General features: G+C 34.9%; 2 protein-coding genes across 2 annotated transcripts; both read left to right on the forward strand.

Moving 5' to 3' along the window:
* Window positions 1-269: 269 nt before the first annotated feature.
* Window positions 270-6,366, forward strand: LOC132044474 (uncharacterized). The gene is made up of 7 exons (XM_059434967.1): window positions 270-847; window positions 2,051-2,191; window positions 2,286-2,651; window positions 3,307-3,552; window positions 4,566-4,658; window positions 4,925-5,125; window positions 5,728-6,366. Exons 1-7 carry the CDS (start codon window positions 494-496, stop codon window positions 5,941-5,943), a joined length of 1,617 nt encoding a protein of 538 aa, XP_059290950.1. The 5' UTR covers window positions 270-493; the 3' UTR covers window positions 5,944-6,366.
* A 2,856-nt stretch (window positions 6,367-9,222) lies between these two features.
* Window positions 9,223-18,351, forward strand: LOC132044478 (uncharacterized). The gene is made up of 7 exons (XM_059434971.1): window positions 9,223-9,713; window positions 11,062-11,202; window positions 11,438-11,803; window positions 13,433-13,678; window positions 16,596-16,688; window positions 16,966-17,166; window positions 17,831-18,351. The coding sequence occupies exons 1-7, from the start codon at window positions 9,396-9,398 to the stop codon at window positions 18,044-18,046; spliced, it is 1,581 nt and encodes a 526-aa protein (XP_059290954.1). The 5' UTR covers window positions 9,223-9,395; the 3' UTR covers window positions 18,047-18,351.
* The last annotated feature ends 121 nt before the right edge of the window (window positions 18,352-18,472 follow it).

Below are 18,472 nucleotides of genomic sequence, written 5' to 3' on the forward strand. Positions count from 1 at the left end.
TTTCTTAAAAAATACTTTTGAGAAAAATACACATAGAAACACTTTTTAAAAACTTAATCAAATACTAATTACTGATCAAAAATATTTTTTAAATTAATTGACCAAATACAAATTACTTTTAGCTAAAAATACTTTTTCAAAAAGTACTTTTAAAAATAAATCATTTTAGAAATTTGGCTAATCAGGCTGTAAGTTTGTGATAAAATTTACATTTGTATTTAATTGACGTACGACAGTCAACTCATCTTATCAAATTTGAAATTATTTTATCTTAACTTTTTAAGTGCGATAAATTAAGAAAATACATCTCACCAGAACTCGCCAGAATCAATTGTGATTTGTGAAGAAAATCAATCTAACTCAGTTTCTTGATTAGTGTTTCTTGCCAAAAAGCATATTCACAGAATAATCTGAAATTGTACCAATCAAGAAGCTAATATTGTTGCCTAATACACTATAGTTTAATCATCAAATGTATTTATCATTACTCTGAATGTCTCACACTCCATTCCTCCATCCTGCCATGGCTGTAATCTTGAAGAATCATTGCTTATTAATCACTTTCTTGTTCCTCTGTTGTTTATTGCCATGGTGGCAGGTAAATGGGTTAAAATCACCATTTAATCCAAATGATATTTTACCACTGTTACCGAGACAGGTTTCTTGGCCTATCGTTAACTCACTTCATAGTGCTGTTGACCTGTTGCCTGCTTTTGTTGGGGCTGCTTCAATTGAAGGGAATAATAGTTTGGAGTGGAAAGGTGCATGCTTTTACAAGAATATTGCTTGGCTGGAGCTTCATAATAAGTCTAACAGTCAATTTGGTGGTGGCACCCTTCATATCAAGGTATCCCCAAATCTGTATTTGGTAGTTTTTTCATTGTTTTCTTTTCATTTGAGTGTTAAAGGTTCAAAAAGTGAATGCAGAGTCAAGATTTGAAGTTTATGGGTTCTGAACTGCCATCGAATCCATAGCTCCTTTTTGTTACTAGGTTCGCTATTAAATATTTATACATATTTAGTGAAGAACCCGTAAGGGATATTCTACCTATGCCCATGCAACAAACTAGTTGCAATAGCTATTTTTCAAATTTCATATTTTTTTTTCTGTATCTTTAGTTTGGTTTTTCATATATCGTAGTTCTTGTTCTATGTGTATATTGGAGAGTTTGGGGATGAAGTTTGGCAAATTCAAAAGTTTTAATTGTTTGCATCTGGATTAGGAAGATGTCTTTCCCTTGTTTGGAATTTTTTGAGTTAATCTTTGGGGAGCCTTGGCGCAACGGTAGAAGTTGTCATGTCACTAGCAGGTCATGCGTTTAAGCGATGGAAATAGCCTTATAACAATTGACCTACTGTGGTTTCAGCCCTTCCTTGGACCCTGCACATAGCATAAGCTTGGTGCACTGGGCTTCCCTTAATCTTTAGGTGATTCCTGGATTTATTTAGCTAATGACTCCTTGGAGGCTTGGAGCTTCTCTGGAAGATACTTTTGTTGTTAAATATCAATTGATTTGGATGCCAGATTGATGGAAATTTTAGTTGAAGTTAAACTTATCTTGATCGTTTGCTCTACTCTTCTTCATGGGAAGCTATGAAAGTTGATTTTTATCCAACTAATGCAACTCATTGAACTTACTGCATGCTTATGGACAAGAGGTATCTTTTTGCGAAATCCCAGCCTTTGGACTCTTTGCATTGACTATATGTTACTTGTATTTAGTTGCAACTATCTTGAGCTTGGAGAAGCTGCAAATGCAGATGTTATTGGACTGAATGTAATAAATGAATTTTCATCTATTTTGAATGGAAACCTTTTGAAGGCAAAATTTGTATACATTATTAGTAATGATTATTTGTTCTCTGCCTAAGTATATGAGATGCAGCATTGATGAAATAACTTAAGGATTTTATTTTGAACCCCCTTTATAGTTCTTATGGAATCTTTCTTTTTAATGCTTGGATGGAAGAGTTCCTTTTTTAATCTCAATGCTTGACCATTTCATGTCCCTTATTTTTGTATCTATATTTCTATTACAATATTATTCAGGTCAGCAATGCACACAGTTGGACATGTATGGACCTTTACATCTTTGCAACCCCATATCGTGTAACATGGGATTACTACTTTTTGTCTCGTGAACATACCCTTGTAATCAAAGAGTGGAAGTCTGAAGCTGAGTTAGAATATGTGAGTCAACAACCTTTAATCAATGAAACTAATTGGTCATTGATCCGAGCATAAATTTGTTATCGTCTAATGGACCAAACTTAAATTGAAACAGGTCAAAAATAGAGGGATCTCAATTTTCCTATTGCAAGCTGGAATGTTAGGAACACTTTCAGCATTATGGGATGTTTTCCCCTTGTTTGTGAATAATGGATGGGGCGAGAAATCGAATATTGGGTTTCTCAAGAAACATATGGGTGCTTCATTTGAAGAACGTCCAAAGCCGTGGGTCACAAACCTTACTAGTGATGACATTCATTCTGGAGATTTTCTTGCTATATCAAAAATTAAAGGTATCTGGGGCGGTTTTGAGACTTTGGAGAGATGGGCAACAGGATCTCATGCCGGTCATACTGCTGTTTGCTTGAGAGATGCTGAAGGAAAACTATGGGTTGGCGAATCTGGACATGATAATGACAAGGTGGTGTTTTATACTATTTTGCTTTCACATGATTTTATTCCTTGGCAATTGCTCTTTGTTTCTTGGGTAGCTGCGTTTACATGCTCACCTCCCCAAATCCGCTACCGACTAACTCAATTAACAACAACAACAACAACAATTGGAGTCTGGGGAGGGTGGGGTGTACGCAAATCTTACCTCTACCTTTGTGGGGTAGAGAGGTTGTTTCCGATAAACCCTCGGCTCAAGAAATGAGTTTCTCAAAACAGGTCTGACAAATACAAGAGTAGGAAAAGCTATGATGAAAATATCGAAGAAAAGAATTGACTGAAAGGAAATGAAGGAGAATGGAGATGGATAACTGGAAGGAAATGAAGGAGAATGGGATAGATAAAAAATGTGTCGTACTGGAATGTTTTGAAGATAGTTTGCTGATGTTTAACTCACTGTTGCTAACTATGTATGTTCTTCTCTAGTTTTTAATAGTGTTATAAAATGTCACTGATTAACATCACATTTGCTTCTCTCCCCGTAGTTTAGCACGTTATTTTACAAAATAAACAATCATCGAGACAGGAATTTACAAACATTGAGAATTCAAATTCATAATTCCAAGTAAATTTATTGTTCGATGACTAATTTTTGCACCAATTTCGTTCGTTGCATTTCCTTTCAGGGAGAAGATGTGATTGCTATATTACCATGGGATGAATGGTGGGAGTTTGAGCTGACAAAAGACAATACCAATCCACATATTGCAGTGCTCCCTTTGCACCCTGACCTCCGAGCCAAGTTTAATGAGACTGCTGCTTGGGAATATGCAAAAAGCATGGCAGGAAAACCTTATGGTTACCACAACCTAATATTTAGCTGGATAGACACAATTGATGGAAATTATCCCCCGCCTGTGGATGCTCATCTGGTAACGCATGCTATTTTCAGATTACCTTCTTGCCAACTTTTTGTTTGCCCTATTATCTTGAAGGTTTTTTCTTCCATGCATACTGTTACTTTCTAAATCCGAGTATAGTCATCTCTGCTATGGCTGAACTATGTCCTTTCAAATAAAGAAGATAATCACAATTCACAACAAACAGCTAACTTAGACATCAGCATATTTTGTTGATCAGCTAATGCAGTAATATTTTTTTGTGGGCACACGAAGTGAAATTGTTGAACTGAATTTATTTCACAGACAGACTATTGAGCAGCCTTTGTTATCGAAACAACAGAAGACTCCGAACTTTTGGAATTATTATTCACGAATGAATTGGTAAAGCCAACAGAAAGATTTGATTCTGACTTCGTAGAGCCAGTGCTGCTGTTGCCTGCGCGTAGGGCCGTCCCCCACTCCCATCCTGGGGCGCTAAGGGGCTTTTGTTGTCTTAAGAGCTGCAGGTTGCATGTTCTGAATACTATCTAGATTTTGAAAAGGGGTATCAGTTTTGAATTCTAGTGTTGTGTTATCTGTGACTCCCCTGGAGCTTCATTTGACTGCTAGAAATGTGCTACTTATTATGATTCTAGTGTTCCATAGAATTCAACAAATTATGCATGTGTGCTTAAGCAGTAAAGATTTGATAGATTTAGTGCCTTATGAGAGCTGAAAATGGAATTTGTTTTGGTGTAAGAAACTTGAAGTACCGTTTGATTATGAATGAGCTTGAAATTCTTCTATGAGATGTCACGTTTATATATGAAATACAATTGAAAATAGAAACTTGGGAATGATGAAGGGTGACTGATCGAAAAAGGAAGAATGACACTTACAAGAATTAGAAGTGATAGACATTTATGGATAAAGATGGATAATTGTGGCACTTGGGTTTTGTGTTGTGGATGGCTTCTATTATTTCTTGCTGCATTTATGAAATTACCCTTTTTTTTTTTTTTTTTTTTTGGGTTATTGTTAACATTTATCGCTGGATGGTGCAGGTGGCTTCTGTCATGACTGTTTGGAATCAAATAGCGCCTGAATATGGTTCTAACTTGTGGAATGAAGCCTTAAACAAACGACTTGGAACTCAGGTTATATTATTTTTTAACTCACTTTCATGAAATGCCTCTTTTCTTTGAGACGATTAGTGGACAAAATACTCTTGAAGCAGCTGCTGGGTATAAAATTAAAAATTCTGTAATTACAAAGGTTGATGTTATTAACTATTATTTGGCCTGAAATATAACGTTCTTTATGAACTCTAAGATTCTCAAGTGAAAGAAATTTGAATGTTAAACTTCAATCATGGACTTGATAAAATTCAATATTGAATGCTGGTCCGTTTTGTTACACGCAGAACCTTAGTCTTCCCGATATACTTGTTGAAGTTGAAAAGCGTGGATCCTCTTTTGCCAAATTGTTGGCTATTCCCGAGCAGGATGACTGGGTTTATACTGATGGAAAGTCAGCATCATGTGTTGCTTTTATTCTTGAAATGTATAAGGAAGCAGGACTATTTGGTGAACTTGCAAGCTCAATTCAGGTTACAGAATTCACGGTGAGTCCTTCATATAGATTGTGAAGTATTTTTCATTTTCCTGCTTTTGGTTGGTTGCTTGGTCATTTGCCTGAGAACTGTACTTGATGAATCTGAAAATGCCTTTTCATTTTTTCTGTTTAACATATCTGTCTCTCTAATGAAGTATATTACACTTGTTCATTCCTATTATCTTCTCATCTTCATCAATTCATATGCTAATTCTAGTTATTTCACAAGTTCCAAATAAAGTGTCTCAAAAATGTGTCTGTTGTCGAATCCTTAAAATATTATAACTTTTTTCCTATAATCTTGAATACATTTTCAGTATCTTATTGCCAGCACGGTAAAGTTAGGAATATTTCAACTTGAATAAACTAGCAATAGTTCAATTCTAGGGAAGTTACTTTTTATCTTCTGTTTTGGAACTGCCTGTGTTTATATAAAACTGTTCCATCAATATTTGCTCATAGAAACCACAATTCTTTCATTAATACTTATATTTTGTTGGACCCTTCTGATTCAATCTTAATGAAAACCACATTGAAATCTATGTTGGACTCGAGTTATAGAGTTTCAGGAATTAATGTGTATTAACAAGTCTTCTATTTTTGGAAGTGCAGATAAAAGATGCTTATACTCTCAAGTTTTTTGAAAACAATTCAAGCCGGTTGCCAAAGTGGTGCAATGCCGATGACAATGTGAAGCTTCCATTCTGTCAAATTAGAGGGAAGTACCGGATGGAATTACCTGGATACAATAGTATGGATCCTTACCCCCATATGAATGAAAGATGTCCATCTATGCCTCCGAAATATTACAGACCTCAAGGTTGTTGACAAGGTTTACCCCATCTCCCTTGTAATTATTAGAGGTCAGCATTGTTGAAGACATAATTAAGTAAATACAAGTCAGCTTCCTCTAACAGCTTCAACTTTTAGACGAGATGGTCATACACATCAACAAGCATGTTGGGTAGGAGTATAATTTTTTTACTCATCAGTTCTCGAGGAGCTGCACATTGCCTAGGATATACGAGGTTGCTATTATCCATAGATGTTGCTCTTATTCAAGAGTTTGTACAAAGTTTGGTCTTCCATTGCTTCTTCAATGTTGCATATTCTAGAATGCTTCCTGACAATTTCCTTGTTTTTATTTAGTTTTATACTGAATGGGGTTGGGAAAATGAATCCCAAATAGACTTGCACATACAGAAAAGAGTTGGTATTTGAAGTGAATATTAGTTGTATCGTTATACCTTCTACTTCAGAGATCTACACTCAACTTTTCATTGTAAAGTTGCCTCAACTTTATTGAGCAATGGACATTCTAAATGGTGTTAAAAGGGCAAAAACACGCATACAAGAGCAACACGTGATGACAGAAGATAACGAGATCAAGGAGAGACAGAGAGGTTATTTTGATGAATGTTCAACTCGAACCTAGACAATAACATTTAGAGCCCGTTTGGATTGGCTTATAAGTTGGCTTATATAAATTTGTTTTATTTTGAGTGTTTTTTGGCCAAATTTTAAAAGTCATTTTGTCTTAAAATAAGCTCAAAAAAATAATTGGGACCCATTTAACTTAGTTTATCTAAAAGCGAACATGAATTTGAAAAAAATTTTATAAGCCGCAAACATTTTAAGCTATAAGCCAATCCAAACGGGCTCTTAGACCTTGCATGTTGTGTACAATAGAAATTTTAGTTGCACTCGTAGAATTAAGCTGACAGAGGTCTAATTTGGGGTGAGGTAAAAGAGAGAGGAGATTTTGTTCCTCTTTTTCACCTGGTCAAAAGAATGGTACTATTAAATGAAAGAGAGAGGGAGAGAGAGTGTAGTATTGAAGTATCAACTGATAACAGTGAGAAGTTAATTTCAAGAATTCAGTATTGGAGCTTTCCCCCATATCAAGAATTCAATGTTGGAGCTATCCTCATATCAAGAATTTAATATTGGAGTTGTCCCCATAAAAATGGTACAATAAATTTTGTCCTTGAAAACAGAAGGGGAATGTAGTTACCAAAATAAAAGGAAAGGAAAACCAAAAAGGGAAAACACACCATTTTTCCCTTTCAAAGTAGGCCAATAATAAATCCATCAACTCTCCTTGTGGTACCATCAATTGTCGAGATGGGGTGATTAGTACCTATTAATCTTCAATTAATATTTTTGAGTCACAATCTTGAGAATGAAATTATCTTCGTCTGAGAGCGCTTTACTTTCAAAATGAAAATTTTCGGATTATCAGACCCAATGTGAGTACCGGGCGCTGAGCTAAAGACAAAAAATAGCTAATCCAAGCAGTTTGGAAATACTCACTTTTTTCACTGTTCACAGCAGCCTTTCTTGCCAACAAAATGCAAGTCAAATCCAACTATAATGCGCCTGTTTTGTTTTTTAAGCACTCTCTGGTTGATTTATTACATTTTAAATGATAATTTTTCTTTTTTATTTATTAATAAAAGAAAGATATTTTTGTATTTAAAACTTCAAATCCATCATTTTACCTTTATTGATATCTTCCATTAAATTGGGTATGAATGGATTTTTTTTCCAAGAACTTGTGTCCAAGCAAAATTACGTGATCATGATGAAGTATTTGCTACAAGCTTATTCGCGGAATTTTCTTTCCTATCACTATTACGTAGTGTAGACGAAAACGTAAATTGACAAAATTTTAAACAAGGAAATTAAAACTAAGAAAGTGGCCCATTTCTTTCTGGATTAAAATTATATACTGTAAATAAGGGCAATTTGGAGGATTGTTCTTCGCTGGGGTGGTCTTTAATTTTTGTCTCTCAAATTGGTGGTCTTTAATTTTTACCCTCTGCCTTTATAAATTCTGCCTTTGGGCCTTAAGGCAGAATTTGCATGGCCAATTTTGCAAATTCTGCTCATGCAAATTCTGGCTTAAGGCCTTAAGACAATTTGCAAAGGTAGAGAGCAAAGTTAAAGACCAATTTGAGGGACAAAACTTAAAGACCACCAATTTGGAGGGGAAAAAATTGAAGACCACCCCAAATGAAGGCCAATCCGCGGAAAAAAAAAGATTTGAAGCGACCGCGACATAATTGATTAAAATAAGTTTTTTTTGGCGCGGATTGTCCTTCTTTTGGGATGACCTTTAGCTTTTGCCCTCAAATTGTTGGTCTTTAATTTTGTCCTTCCCTTAAAAAGGTGGGCGAAAATACCCCAAGATTCTGGGTTTGAACCCCCGCTCAATTAAAAAAAAAAAAATCGCAAGGCAAGACTTTTGCAAAAGTCTGCCTTATGCGTCAAACTTTGCCTTAAAGCAAAACTAAAAGTCTGTCTTATAAGACAAAGTCTGCAATCTCCGGTAGACTTTTAGTTATGCCTTAAGGCAAAGTCTGCCGTCTCCAGCACAGGTTCTATGTAACTTCGCCCGAATAGGCATAGGTTCATAGCAAAATTATTATTATTTTCGATTCTGCTGGGTTTCAAACCCAGAACCTCGGGATATTTTTGGCTACCTTTTTACGCGAAGGCCAAAAATTAAACACTAGTGAATTGAGGGCAAAAATTAAAGACCAGCAAGTATGAAGGACTATCGTGCAAATTGCCTCTAAAATAATATAAGTACTGTATATCCGGTCGATTAAGATCAATGAAATTAATTAAATGAAATGGGTCAAAACTGAGAAAATAACAAAAATTGGTCCCTTGTGTTTGATGGTAGGTTCAAAATAGTCTTTTAAGTATGCATTAAGCAATTTTGGTTCTTAAAATTTGCCAAAGTTACACTTTTAGTCTCCATGAAATATTTCCCAAACTTTGTTTGTTAAATATGACGGGGATTATGAAAAAAAAAAATTAGCGGGAGCTCACATTTAGAGATATAAATTTTGTAATTTCTACTATTTCTGGTTTATTTTTAAAAGTCGATGTAATTTTTTGAAATGTAATTTCTATTTTTTCTATATCTTTAATGTACAGTGTAATCTTTTTGTTGATATTTATGATTAAATCTTTGAGTTTATCTATTTCCGTCGTGAATATAATGAAAGCGAAAGTGTGAACTTTCAACAAACTTAAAGACCAAATTTAATTCATACTTAAAAAAATATTTTAAACCTATCCTCAAACATAATGGGAACCATTTTTGTCATTTTTCTTGGTCAGAAACTCGAAATAAATGAAATTGGAAAGATCTTCACGTATAAGTAAACGAATGAAATAAAGTTAGAACTTAGGAGCATGTGGAACAAATTTTTTGTCAAAAAAGAAAAAACATCTATTGAACAAACAAGCTTCCATAGAAGACATCCATGGCTACAATCTTGAAAAATCACAGCTTTATTACTTTCTTGTTCCTTTTTCAGCTCTTACCATGTCATATACATGGGTTTAAAATACCATTTAATCCAGAAGATATTCTTCCATTATTACCAAGACAAATTTCATGGCCTATACTAAACTCTCTTCACAGTGCAGAGGACTTAATGCCTACTTTTGTTGGGGTTGCTCCAATTGAAGGGAATAATACTTTGGAGTGGAAAGGTGCATGCTTTTACAAGAATATTGCTTGGTTAGAGCTTCATAACAAGTCTAATACTCAATTTGGTGGTGGCACCCTTCATATTAAGGTATACCCCAAATCTGTTTTGGTACTTTCTTCATTGTTTTCAAAATTTCATTTTGTTTTGCTGTATCTTTTGTTGTTTTTCTTATATAGAAGTTAGGCCATGTTTGTAACTTTTTGGGTAGCTACAAGGCAGTATGGTTCTTTCTTGGGGAGTTTGAGAACAAAGGTGGTTCCAAGATTTGAATTTTATGAATTCCCTACTAACCTCAAGTTAATATATAACAATATATGAGTTCACAGTCAAATGTTTGTAGATATATAGTGGATTCTTAATACATACTAGCGACCTCAAGTTAATAAACCAAGAATATATGAGATATTTAGTGGATCTCTTATTAATTATATAGGGCTTGGGAAAATGCTATTGGGTTCACGTGAATGCATAAATAGTACTGTAGATCAGCTGTCTGGGAATATAGTTTTAGCACATTTCAATTTTGTTCCTTTTCGTAAATTGGGTCTGAAAGATGACATTTTTCCTTGTGTTTAGTATTTTTCGATAAGGATTAGTTGTTAGTGTTACACTTACTTATGGTGTTTAACCAGTAGACTTATTAGTCTGGTTAGAGACTTGTATAAATATTGGATCCTCTTGCTTTAGAGAGGAGAATCCATAATTTGCCTTGAAATACAAATTTTGTACTTGTATTGGAATTAAATGGGCCCAAATGGAGCAGAATGGATGTAGAGGATTCATATAGCTGAACACAATTAGCTGGGATTGAGGCATAGTTGATTGATTCATAGATTGTGTTTAGATTTTTTTCTTTTTGAGTAAATTTAAGTGGAATATTGATGTAGGTGATTCCCAGCTGGACCTGAATATCTTTTGCTATTAGATATCTGTTGATTTAGTTGCCAGATAGATTGGAAAAAGATGGGTGGACATCAAAAAACTTAATCTTGATTCTTTGCTCTACTCGTCTTCATGGGAAACTCTAAAGTTGACTTTTGTGTGACTAATGTTATTCATTAAGACTTTTTCGCACGCCATGGACGAGAAGTATCTTGTCTCAGAAACCCAGTCTTTGCATTGACTATATTTTGGTAAAATTTAGTTGAAATTGTAGCTCAGCTATGTTGGAAATACCAACATTGTGGTGTTTGTTGAGAATGGAAATATTGTGGAAGGCAAAATCTGTATGCATTATTAATTTTTGTTATTCGCATAGTATATGGTATAGATTATTGATGAAGGTTATAAATTGTATTTTTTACCTGCTTTATAATTATCTTTGTGCCTTTTCTTTTTCAATGCTTGGATGGAACGAGTTCCCATTTTTAGTGTCAATGCTTTATCTATCTTCTCAATATGTCAATGTTTGTATTCCAATTAAAATATTTTGCAGGTGAGCAATGCACACAGTTGGACATGTATGGACCTTTACGTCTTTGCAACCCCATATCGTGTAACATGGGACTACTACATATTGTCCCGTGCACATACTCTCGAAATCAAAGAGTGGGAGTCTCAAGCTGAATTAGAATATGTGAGTCCCAATCATTTCTTAAATGAAGCTAAAAGGGCACTAGTTTGAGCATAATTCATGAGACTTTAAATGAAGCTAAAAGGGCACTAATTTGAGCATAATTCATGAGACTAACAATAACAACAACATACCTAGTGAAATCCCACAAGTGGGGTCTGGGGAGGGTAGAGTGTACGCAGACCTTACCCTTACATTGAGCATAATTCATGAGACTAATGGAATAAAATTGAAACAGGTCAAACATAAAGGTATCTCAATTTTCCTAATGCAAGCAGGAATGTTAGGAACTTTTTCAGCACTATGGGATGTTCTCCCTTTGTTCACGGACACTGGATGGGGTGAGAACTCAAATATCGGTTTTCTAAAGAAACATATGGGCGCTTCATTTGAACAACGTCCGCAGCCATGGGTCTCCAACTTTACTACTGATGAAATACATTCTGGAGATTTTCTTGCCATTTCGAAAATTAGAGGTCGCTGGGGTGGTTTCGAAACTTTAGAGAAATGGGTATCTGGAGCTTATGCTGGCCATTCTGCTGTTTGCTTGAGAGACTCCGAAGGAAAACTATGGGTTGGCGAATCTGGAAATGAGAATGATAAGGTAGTGTTCTAAACTATCTTGTTTTCAAATTCTGTTATTCTTTGGAGAACTGGAAGATTAGAAGGAGAATGGTGAAAGAAAAAATTATCTCATACTCTAATTTCTGCAACATTTGCTTGTCTTTCTTATTGTGCTAGGCTAATAGCATTGTATTAACTTCTCATTTGCGTATCTCCTACCATCCTTTAACGTGCTAATTCTACAAAAAAATCATTATCCAGATATAGAAATCACAGCTTTGAGAATTCAAATTCAAGATTCAAAGAAATATAACTGTTCTAGGACTTATTCTTGCTAGAATTTTGTTATTTGAAAATCCTTAGACATTCAGTTGTTGTTTACGGGAATTATGTAGTTCTATATTACTTTCTCCTGTATTTAATTCTATGTAGAAGATTGGTACTTTTCCACTATATATATATATATATATATATATATATATATATATATATATGTGTGTATATATATATATATATATATATATATATATATATATATATATATATATATATATGGTGTCGTGGTGCCGGCTTTCACGCACCTCAACTAATTCCACGTGGTACCTGTTACCTCCCACAAATACAGATGCTAGGTAACTCTATCCACCAAGGCTTGGACTGATGGGAAGAAATCACCTATTGTTTTCGCCTCCACCTCTATCTTTTTTCTTTCTTTCTTTCTCTTAACATGTTAGTAAAACATTCCTATCCTTATTTTGAGGAAATGCAATTACTTTAGCCGGAATTATCTTTATTCTGGAAATCCTTATATCTTTTGTCGCTTATAAAGATTATTTAATTGTACATTATTTTGTAGTGTATTTAGCTATACTAAGTTACTACCATCCACTATCTCTTTTCATACTTTCTCGTTCATATTTGTTAAAAACTTCAAACTTGTGCTTAGGGAATTCTGGATTTTCAACAAAGTAATAAGGAGCACTGATAGCAAATCAAACGTTTAAGGAATAAAAAGAACTTCTCCAAATGAAAAAAAAAAAAAAGAGGAGATAAAAGTGCTACATGTTGGAACAATTGATTAAATTATTAGAGTGATATTCAAATCAACAAAATAAAGGGAAAAAACATCTAAAGTTTTGTGATTCTGTTCTGGCAAGTGACGCTTTTCTGGAGTGTACAACTTTAGATATTAGTATGACTATTACTCCCTCTGTCCCAATTTATGTGGCGCCATTTCCTTTTTAGTCTGTCCCAAAAAGAATGTCATCTTTCTATATTTAGAAACAATTTAACTTTATGAGATGATTTACAGCCACACAAATATCTAAGGATTATTTTGGACCACAAATTTCAAAAATCTTCCTTCCTTTCTTAAAGTCCATGCCTAGTCAAATGGTGCCACATAAATTGGGACGGAGGGAGTACAATGTTGACTTCAAATATCATGTTATATGAGTATCATATTAAAAGTTATGATCCCTATTCAACATTTGCACAAACTTTAAGCACAATTAACTAGGTAACGGCTTGTGAGCATGCTATAGACACAACATAATATCCCAAAGCGTTAAAGATATAAGAAAAACTTTAAGCATGAATGACCATATATTTAGTAACGTAATCTCTATACCATATTTGCACCAATGTTATTCTTCATATTTTCTTTCAGGGGGAAGATGTTATTGCTATATTGCCATGGGAAGAGTGGTGGGAGTTTGAGCTGACAAAAGATGATTCCAATCCACATATTGCGTTGCTTCCTTTGCACCCTGACCTCCGTGCCAAGTTTAATGAAACTGCTGCTTGGGAATATGCAAAAAGCATGGCAGGCAAACCTTATGGTTACCACAACTTAATATTTAGCTGGATCGACACAATTGATGGAAATTACCCCTCACCATTGGATGCTCATCTGGTAATGCATATTATTTCATATTACAGTCTTGCCAATTTTGTGTTTACAACATTATTTTGAAGCTGCTTTCTTTCATATGGTCCTTTACTTCCTGATTCCTCTGGTTTGCGACTGTAGTCAGCTGTTCTTTGCTGAAGTATCTCCTCAGAAATAAATAAAATAATTACAAAGAGCGCGTAACATAGAGCTTAACGTATTTAATTGCTCAGCTAGTGAAATAATATTGTTGGCACATGAAGTGAATTTGGGTAAATGCATGCATTAACACACAGACCATTCAGCTGCAGGTTTCATGTATCGAAAATTTCTAGATTCCCATAAGGGTATATCCATTTGAATTTTAACTTGATGTTATCATCAATTTCTTCTCACGGAGCTTCATTTGACTGGTATAACATTCTATTATGAGTCGAGTGTTCCATAGAACTCCACAAAGTATGCATGTGTGCTTAAGCAGTGAATAAATGATAGGTTAGTATCTTGTGAGTGCTGAAATGGTATTTGTTTTGGTGTAAGAACTTTGAAGCACAATAGTGTCATGAATGAGCTTGAAATTACTCTGTTTGATATCCTATTAATATGAGAAAGACAACTGAAATCAGAAATTTAGGAGGATGAAGGGTGAGGGATGGGAAGAAATGATAATGGCTAGGGGTGGAAAAAATAGCCCATAAAAACATGACCCGCCCAACCCGTCCAAGTACCAGTTATTAGCTCTACCCATTTTAGCCCAACCCATTTCAGCCATCTAAGAATTGGGTTGATATCTAGCCCAAATCACCATGAGAAACCTTGTTAAATATTTTAAACAAGACATTCTTTTTATGTGATATGTTATATATAGCCATAATAAAAAAAAATAGTTTTATTAGGTACTGTAAAAATTATAAAAGAACAACAATATGGAAAGCAGACCTTATCCCTACCTCGTGGAGGTAGGCTGTTTTCGAAAGACTCTCGGTTTGAGTGCATCAAATCAAAGTAGTTATGAAAGAGGAAATATGACAGTGAAGAAAACATGGCAACTAATATGGAAAGCAGTACAAAGCATTCAAAAAAAGAACACTAACAACAACGAAATAGTGCGATAACCGAAACGCAAAAACCAACAGATGGTAACAGATAACAAAAAGCAAGAAACTACATTAATAAGGCTAATTATACAACAGACCACCAAGCCTAATCCCGCCGAAAAGTGAGAACACTCAACTACCTACTAACCTTCTACCCTAATCTGCAACCTCCATACCCTCCTATCTAAGATCATGTCCTCGGTAAGCTGAAGCTGCATCATATCTTGTCTAATCACCTCTCCCCAATACTTTTTCGGCCTACCAACCTCTATCTCTCCTCATACCCACCATATCCAACCTCTCACACATCCTCACTAGGACATTTGCGCATTTCCTCTTCACATGCCTAAACCATCTCAGTCTCGCTTCCCTTAGCTTGTCCACCACGGAGGCCATTCCCACCTTGTCCCGGATATCCTCATTCCTAATTTTATCTCTCATAGTATGAGCACACATTCATCTCAGCATCCTCATTTCCGCAACTTGCATTTTCTGAACATGAGAGTTCTTGACTGGCCGCATTCCCCCCATATAACAAAGTCGGTCTAACCACCATTCTGTAGAACTTATCTCTAAGTTTTGGTGGTAGCTTTTTATCACACAAGACTCCGGAGGCGAGCCTCCATTTCTTCCACCCCCGCACCAATATGATGTGTGGCATCATCGTCGATCTCCCTATTTTCTTGGACTAAGTTTAGTAAGAAACAATTATAACATAACAAACAAAGATGTGGGTGGCATCATTATCATGGTCATATTAATCATTTTCCCTAAATTATTTTCGTAATAATGGAACTAAGCAAGTATCAATGCAAGGCATTTTAACTATTATAGAATAATGGGTTTGGTCGTCAACCCACTTTTCTATAATAGTAATAAAAAAATTAAGATGAGGTCCACGTGAAGAAGTAGGAGACAATTGCTCAAAAAAAAAAGGGGACATTTAAATAATGATAATAAGAATGGTGGTACGCTTGGAGAAAATTTAAAGAAGAGAAATTCAGAAAAAAGGAATAACGATTTAAATGAACACAAAAACCGCTAAAGAAGTCATAAAACCAAAAGATTTAAAACTTATATCTTTGGGTAAGGATAAAAATGCACTAATTTTAGACACATAGTCTCACACAAATAATGAGAATAATATCAAGAAGATGAAATATAAACGGTCAAGAAACGTATACACATATTAAAATGATGAACATACTTAAAAATTTAATATTAGTATGCTAACACATGAAAGCGCTTTTCGGTTGTTGTTTAGAAAGAGATGATGGCATGAAACTCGATAGGAGAAGGTGTATTTCAAATCTTTCAATTGGAGAACCAAACTGAGAAAGTCATATATGGGAGAAGCGGACTAAGTAAAATAATTTATTGATATTTTCAATTAATTGAATTATAATACTTTCTGTAATAAAAATTCCATAATTGTATTACTAAAAGGACACCTCCTAATTTATGTGACATAGTTTAATAATGGCTTTGAAACTTGTGGTCTAAAACAAGTCATAGATAGATTTAAATGATTTCATTAAAGGTGTAAGTTAAATGATTTCTAAACATTTATAGATACTATTTTTTGTGTTGGGCTTTCATCATCTAGTTTATAGATAAGGTGGGGTCATTGTGGCACTTGGTTTTTTGTGTGTTGAATAGCTGCTACTGTATTCTTGCAAATTGAAAGTGGTAGAGTGACCTTGCTACCATGATCCACTGAGATTCAGCCGTGTGTCGTTCTCCTATTTGTATTTAAAAAAATTAATAAAAAGATTCCTGCAAATTAAAAATTAACCTGTTATTTTATGTAGTTGTTGCTGATGTTTCAGTGATGTGTGGTGCAGGTTGCTTCTGTCATGACTGTTTGGAACCAACTACAGCCTGCATATGCTGCTAACATGTGGAATGAAGCCTTGAACAAGCGACTCGGAACTCAGGTTATGTTTTTGTATGATCACAGTCATGATATGCCTCTGTTTGTTGAGATAAAAATAGTGGAAAAACACTATTAAAGCAGCTGATTAAGTGACAAATTTAAAGAATATCAGAATACTTTATTCACAAAGGTTGATGACATAAAACCATTGTTACACTGAAAGTTTACTCTGCTTTGTTAACTCTCATATATCTCAAGCAAAATTGGTAAGTTAGTGTAAACCTCTATCATGGACTTGATATATAGCACGACATGCTGATCCATGTTGTTCCATGCAGAACCTTAGTCTTCCTGATGTTCTTGTGGAAGTTGAAAAGCGTGGATCCTCTTTTGCCAAATTGTTGACTATTCCAGAGCAGGATGATTGGGTTTATAGTGATGGAAAGTCAACATCATGTGTTGCTTTTATTCTTGAAATGTATAAGGAAGCAGGATTATTTGGTGAACTTGCAAGCTCAATTCAAGTTACAGAATTCACGGTGAGTTTTTTATTCTTTATTTTCCACTTCTTCAGTTGGTTTCCGGGGCATTTGCATGCTATGTACTTAGATGAATCTGACACTGCTTCCTTATTATTTTTATTTTTTTTGTTTGATGGCTGGTTTTTTTTTTTTGGGGGGTGGGGGGGGGTGTGTTGGGGGTCACATGTCTGTATCTGTAGTGAGGTATCTTTCTCTCGTTCTTCCTATTATTCTTCACATCCCTGCTAAATACATATTTTCGCCAATCCTTGCTCCAATTCTGTTAAGTTCCAAAGAAACTATTGTACTTAATTGTTTGGGTTGTCTAAACATAGTGTCCATTGTCCACTTCCCTAAAATAGAAACTCTTTTACTGCACTGTTTCCTACTTTCAGTATCTTGATGCCAAAAAACGTAAAAAGTTAGGAACCAATTTTAAACCAGAAGTATTTCAATTCTTAGAAAGTTATCCAATCTTCTATATAAAAATCGCTTGTGTTTGTGAAACTATTGCATCGATTTTTTATCATTGGAAAAAAAGAGAACTACAATTCTTGCATTACTTGTTTTCTGTTGAACCCTGGGGCCTGGTGGTTCATCTCATTGAAAAACAAAAGGAAGTCTCATGTTGGATTCAGCTTCTAGAGTTTGAAAAGTAACGTATTTATTGCTGGGAGTGCAGATAAAAGATGCTTATTCTCTCAAGTTTTTCGAAAACAATTCAAGCCGGTTGCCAAAGTGGTGCAATGCAGATGATAATGTGGAGCTTCCTTTCTGTCAAGTTCGAGGAAAGTACCGGATGGAATTACCTGGATACAATAGTATGGATCCGTACCCCCATATGAATGAGAGATGTCCATCTATGCCTCCGAAATATTACAGACCTCAAAGTTGTTGACAAGAGTTTCCCATCTTCCTTTGTTTATCAGAGGTTAGCATGTCGCATATAATTCTTCACTCATCAGTTCTCAGGTTGTTGTACAATTCCCTAGGTACAAGGTTGCTGATAGACATATATGTTGCTCTTATTTAAGAGTTTGTACAGAGTTTGGTCTTTCAGTGCTTCTTGAAAGTTGCACAGGCCAGAATGCTAGCTTGACAAGTTCCTTGTTACTGAATGAGCTTGGGAAAATGAATCCCAAAGACTTGTAAATATGAAATAGAGTTGGTATTCTAAGTGAATGTTAGTTGTTCCTTTCTGCCTTCAAAACCTTAGATATCTTCACTCAACTTTCCATTGTAAAGTTATCTTAACGCTAACCCCAAATTTTGAGAAGTTACCTGAGAATCAAGTTACTTACTTTAAAAGGAGTAACAAATGTAA

This window comes from Lycium ferocissimum, unplaced genomic scaffold (assembly GCF_029784015.1).
Source record: "Lycium ferocissimum isolate CSIRO_LF1 unplaced genomic scaffold, AGI_CSIRO_Lferr_CH_V1 ctg4626, whole genome shotgun sequence".
Classification (NCBI taxonomy): Eukaryota; Viridiplantae; Streptophyta; class Magnoliopsida; order Solanales; family Solanaceae; genus Lycium; species Lycium ferocissimum.